This window comes from Psittacula echo, assembly GCF_963264785.1.
Source record: "Psittacula echo genome assembly, chromosome: 17".
Taxonomy (NCBI): Eukaryota; Metazoa; Chordata; class Aves; order Psittaciformes; family Psittacidae; genus Psittacula; species Psittacula echo.
The window spans coordinates 5694456-5700134 of NC_137753.1; the positions used below are offsets into that span (position 1 = coordinate 5694456).

The following is a 5679-nucleotide window of genomic DNA, read 5'->3' on the forward strand; positions in this document are numbered from 1 at the left end:
GCTTTTGGTGGTGGTGGTGGTGTTTAAGAGTTTATGCAAGTCTTCCAAGTAAGCAAGTGGGACTAACTTTAAGGGTCTACTTCAGCTAGTGCCACTTCAGATTAATTCAGCTGACTCTGAAGAAGCTGGTTTGTTATTCACTCATCTTTCAGTCTTCACAAGGGCGTGGGTTATTCCATTTACCAAAGGCCAAGAAATCCAAAGTTGTTTTGCTGAATACACAATCAACTCTCTGTTGGTGTGTGCAGTTTTATTATTCATTTCACCAGTGGCACCTTGTGATCAAAATTAAGTATTACAGCTTCAAATGTAACGTCTCCCAGATGGAAATCTGTCGGTGAACAAACCCAAAACAACACTGGATATGGGTATCCCCAGGAGAGACCAATTCAATTGCCTAAAGGTTGACAACTGCACTTCTTGTAGCCCAAATAAGACCTTCAATGACATTGTGACAACTTAGACAACACATTTAACACACACTGTGTTATTGTCCCACTCATCTAATCACTACTGACTAGATATGAAATGATCGTCATTCTATTTTATAAAAGAAACCAGCAATCTTCTGTAGCATCAATGTTTACATGAACCCAACCCTTAGCAAGTCCACATGGAATCTCTACTTGAATCATTTCAACCCCTGTACAGACTCTCCCCTAAGGAAAGTAAAATGTGATATGCATAAATTGTGACATCTTAAAAACTGTTCCATGAAGTAAAAAGCCTCATTTGCTTCAGATTTTCAAGTAACAGATGGAGAACTGCTATAAAAATCAAAGCACTAGAAATGGTCGTGTCTCATCAATAATGCTTTGACTTGTTTGTGAGCCACTACCAGACAGTAGCGAGGACAAGAGGAACTGTGCACAGAACTTTTAGTTTTCTGACTAATCAAAACTACTCCATTTTCCAAACATAACCCATGAGCCAACCAATGTTTTACCTGCAACTTGGTAAAACAAGTATTTCCCCCAGTGTCAGAGTCAGATGCCCAAAGAGTCCCACTCATTCTGCAACTACCACTAATTTGGTCTTGGATTTCTTTTATTATCCTCATTCTTGGGCTATGCTTCTCAGTACATACTTGACTGTGTAGGCAAAGGCGGCAAAACCAACTATAACAAACAAGTTCGCCAAAGCTCCACCTAAAAGTCCATGGTTACGGTTGGCCTGTTGGAGACCTGGATGATTGGCAGGTGCCAAGGGTACATGCCCATTCAGAAGGGGTATTCCATTTTGCCCGTAGTGTGCTTCCCCATCAGGAACAACATCTGGTAAAGGGAGGGATGGTGGTCTGTTATTGAGTTCTTCTTGTGCTTTCTGTTTTTGTTTAATCTCCTGGAGAAAGAAGAAAGAAAACTTGAATAGCTGGAAGAGGTGAAGTTATTGTGTGCTTTGAGAACATTTCAGAGCCCAAGCTCTTACCTTAAATCTAGGAAAAGGATACGGTACACTTCTTTACATTGCAGGTCTTTTAAACTAACTTAACTGCATTACATGCATCTGGACAGTCTCTCTAACTTCAAGTTACCTGCTTAGTGACAATGTAAGCACCTGGACAACACACCTACAGTATCAGTGTTGTGCAGGGAAGTTATATACCCTAAAAAGCTATCCCCCATTCTCAGAAGTTACGCAGGAAGAACTACAGGAAACCAAATTATTGCATGGATTAATTCCCTTACCTCCACCACTTCAGGGAAGAGCTCACAGAAGACTTTATCTTTTAAATTAAATGCTAAGCTCTGTGCAGCAAGCTGTCTTTTCTGTGGAGGAAACAAAAATCATCAGCACTTGCATGTAAACAAAGTTATTCACTATAATAGACATTTCTAGACACAAGTTATGTTCTCTTCATCTTACAGGGTTAGTGTTCTGTACAAGTCTGCAGTAGGCAACACATTCATTTCCGGATATCAAAACACCAGCTGCTGCCTGTAGTTTTAACCTCTAGGTCACACCCATCATTCCCTAAGCTGACAAAAGGCACATCATAGGTTCTGGAGCTCACCGTGAACTCTGATGTCTCTATGCTGCCCAGTGTGGGGCCCTTTTCCACCATAAAGCTAAGAAGGCCCGTCAAGATTGTTGAGACTGACCAAGCTGGATTCCATGTGTCCGGGTGGAAATCAGTGATCGAAAGACACAACCTTCAAAAGGATAAGACAGGCAGTGTGGTTTATTTTTGCCATTAAAATTATTACGCATTATACATATTGCTAAGATGGTGTTAATTGCTTAAGTGTTAGAAGAAAATCCTTACCTTGTATTACACTTAAACCTTCCATTAGGTGTAATCATATAAATACTAGGAGGTTTAAAAGGAAATTCTCTGGGGAATATTAGTTTCCCATGATAATAGCCACCTGCATTACACAGAGAGATGAATTACTTATTTTGCATGAAGATGAAGTCCTAAGCTGATACTCAAAATTGGCCAAGTAAACCCCTTTGTCTCCTTTTCCCCCCCTCACACTAAAGAGATCAATGTCATCAACTTGCGCCTCTCAAACATAGAAAATAACAATAAGCCACATCTGCAGCTGATTTACTTTGGAGCAATCCTCTCCCATGCATTATTACAAACTACTTTCTGTTGTCAAGCCCATAACACATTTAAGGAAAACCAGCCAAAGTGTATTCAACACAATACAAACAGGGTCATTTCCCAGAAACGCAGCTAACTGCAAGTAACAATCCTATGAGGAATCTGATTTCAAAAAGCATTTTGTGAGAGGCTCCAGAAGACATTGTGAAATATGTGACTACAACAAAGTACGAAGGTTTTCACATTCCTCACTTTCTCAAGAGAAATTCATAAAGAATGCATCTCAGTTCACTGAAAACATTTATTCAGTAACAAAATGGAACTTTGTTAAACTATCTTTTGACTGTTACATAGTATCTAAAGTGAATTATCTGCTCCAAGACCTTTAGCATTTATTTAATAGGAAGCTATCTGTCCTCAGCTTAACTTTAACATGGTTTTATTAGAACCTTTGATAACAGAAACCCCACTAACAGACAGCAGTACCACTACCTCTCTTCCACAAGCTATCACACAACTCCCAGGCAGCTTTGAAACTGCACTAAGAGTTTCTAGAGCTCTTTACAGCAGTTACATTTTGCCCATTCAAACAGACATGGAATTACTCAGGCATGTCAATCACAACCAAGCACATACACAAGTTTGCTATAAGCAAACTTTTACCTTCATAAGGAGTCATCTCAGGTCCTCGTACAACATAGTGCCTAAGACAAAGAAGACATTTAAGCAGCATTAAGCCATCATACAAGCAGCCAACAACCTCCCTAGTAAAATCAAGTTCAGTATCACTTCAAGTTTCATATTCCACCTCCCAAAACCCAGATTCCCATTCAATCTGTAGGAGTGAGGGAGCCAGAGTTGATGACCTGGAAAATCTTGTTCTCTCTACAACAGAGAACATTTTAATTCTTACCATTCAAGGATATTAGATGGGAGGGGCTCTGCACAGATGTAAGGCACTGGATCCTTCTTAATTCGAAGGTAGTCTTGTTTAAGTCTCTGTGTTGCTGTTGTTGGTGCTCTCTTATTACTGTTGTTGCTCATCTAGTTGTTAAGAAATATATATAAAGACAATCTCAATACAGTCTTAATAGATACAGAGCTTCTGTGCCTCACTGAACACAGATCCAGGTATCTGCCAAAGCTACTTTACAGAGTACTTATTTAAATATAAGTTACCATAACTTCTACATGGCAAGAATCATGCAAAATCCTAACCAGGACACCAACCAACACACTCCTAAGAGACTCTGGTATGGGCAAAATGGGAAAATACTCCTTCCAGAGCAGCACTGTTTAAATACCAGGAAATAAGGTGCACTATAGAACCCACCTGAACTCTTAATAACCAGTCCTGTATTTCGGCTGAACACACATCATTACGACACTGTTTTAAAGGGCTTAGTCTGAGTAATTATTTTCCCTATTCCATGTTACTATCTACTATATACATTTGCTCATGTTTTAAATCCTTTCGGTGTTCCTACACATGCATTATTTGAAATAAGTAACAAAACCCCACAATAACCTCATTCCTGCCTTTGAGGTGCAGCAGTTTACATTAAACCCTGCTTAAGAGTCAGTTGAATTTACAGAAGGGAACTTCTGAGCCAGATTATTCCCTTCCAGAGAAACAAAGCCCTCAGCCAAAACCAGACAAGTCCATGTGAAGAAAGGAAATTCCATGCTGCTTACCAGACAAAGCAAGCATTAGCCCTTACAATGCACCTACAGAACACACACCAATTAGCAACTGCTGTTTAACTCACTTTCCCCCTTAGAAACTTAGCAAGTTACTATGGAAATACAAGCAAGAACAAAAAGGACATTTAACAAACAGCTTGTACAAAGCGATAAGTTACTGCTTACAACAGGAGAGCAGCATTGGGCACAAGAAGTATGTTAAATGACTGGAACCCTTTCTATTCCTTTGCTTTGAACACACACCAGTAGAGTTTATTAAAGCAATAATATTCAAACCATGCGGAACAATTTTATGTGGTCAAATATCCAAACCCTCCTCAACATTAATGCGCTTAGTCTGGGTTTGGTCAGAATTACTGTAAACCATTGTTTGTATTACTGTAATAACACAGTATTCTGCCTTAAATACACACGGTTTTAAGCCATCACTTGAAATCGTAAAATTAAGGATTTTTCCCTAAAGAAGCGTGCTGTGACTTTAAAACAGATTCAATCATGTAGCTTTAATAAAACAAGTATTTGTTCTTAAGTCCAACAATAGCGCCCTTCACTAGGCACCGGAAAACAGAGCACTTAGCCCAGGTCTTGGGATTTTAACACCCCGCAAAGCCTTATCTGAAAGACCGTTCGTATCTTAAACACAGACAATAAGCGGCAGCATTTACAGAAGCCACGACCGCAAAGCCATTTCCCCATCTCGACAGCCCGATAAACGAGGCAGCACCTCGCCCGCGTTCAGGCCACCAAGCACCGGATGGATCAGGGAGCCAACACAAGGGCACCGACCCCACCAACGGGAGACAGCGCCTGTTTCCGCGGGGAAGCGCGGCCGCTCCGTGCTCCAAGAGACGAGCAGCGACTACGAGAGCCGAAGGAGCAAGAGGACAAGCGGGAAGCTCACGGCTACAGCCGCGGCAAGGGCAGGACGGAGGGAGCACCGAGCCGGCGCGGCCTCCCTGCTCGCTTAGCGGCGCAGGCCCCACTCACCTCTCGGTGCTAGAGCAGGCCCCTCCGGTGCCGGGACGCCCCGCCTGCCTGCAGCCGGCGGCCAAGGGACGGGAGGAAGGAGGGAAGAACAGAGGAGAGAAGGAAGGAGGAAGGAAGCGGCAGCCACAAGGGCAGAGCAGGGCGGCGACCCCCTCGCCACCCACTGCGGCGCGACCGCGGCTCCCAGCCAAGATGGCGGCCCGGCGAGGCGGGGCTAACGCAGTGCTGCCGTCTCCTTCCGGGAAGGCACCGCCCCGCTCCCGACGGCTGGCTTCCGCTTCCGGCACCGCCATGGCGGCTGAGGGGACGCTGAGGTACCGGGCCTGGGGCTGCTGGGCCGGGTCAGGGGTGGCCTCGGCGGTGCGGAGCGATCGGGACACGGCGGCTCCTGCGCTGCAGGGACCCCGACCCGCCGGTGAGGAGGGCCCCAGCCCAGC

The 5679-nt window shown here is 43.7% G+C and overlaps 1 protein-coding gene across 1 annotated transcript; it reads right to left on the reverse strand.

Annotated features, from left to right (window-relative positions):
• Positions 1 to 235: 235 nt before the first annotated feature.
• On the reverse strand, positions 236 to 5383 carry UBE2J2 (ubiquitin conjugating enzyme E2 J2). The gene is made up of 7 exons (XM_080631040.1): positions 5243 to 5383; positions 3465 to 3595; positions 3215 to 3255; positions 2267 to 2369; positions 2015 to 2153; positions 1689 to 1769; positions 236 to 1341 (listed from the first exon to the last, which is right to left on the reverse strand). Exons 2-7 carry the CDS (start codon positions 3593 to 3595, stop codon positions 1057 to 1059), a joined length of 780 nt encoding a protein of 259 aa, XP_080487166.1. The 5' UTR covers positions 5243 to 5383; the 3' UTR covers positions 236 to 1056.
• Positions 5384 to 5679: the final 296 nt, after the last annotated feature.

What these genes read in the sequence shown, in the direction of transcription:
- UBE2J2 (XM_080631040.1), bottom strand. Translation starts at nt 3,595, where the DNA reads ATGAGCAACAACAGTAATAAGAGAGCACCAACAACAGCAACACAGAGA. An exon ending in CCATCTAATATCCTTGAATG is followed by an intron (nt 3,256 to 3,464) that starts GTAAGAATTAAA and finishes TCTTTGTCTTAG; the next exon opens with GCACTATGTTGTACGAGGAC. An exon ending in AGGTTTAAGTGTAATACAAG is followed by an intron (nt 2,154 to 2,266) that starts GTAAGGATTTTC and finishes ATCCTTTTGAAG; the next exon opens with GTTGTGTCTTTCGATCACTG.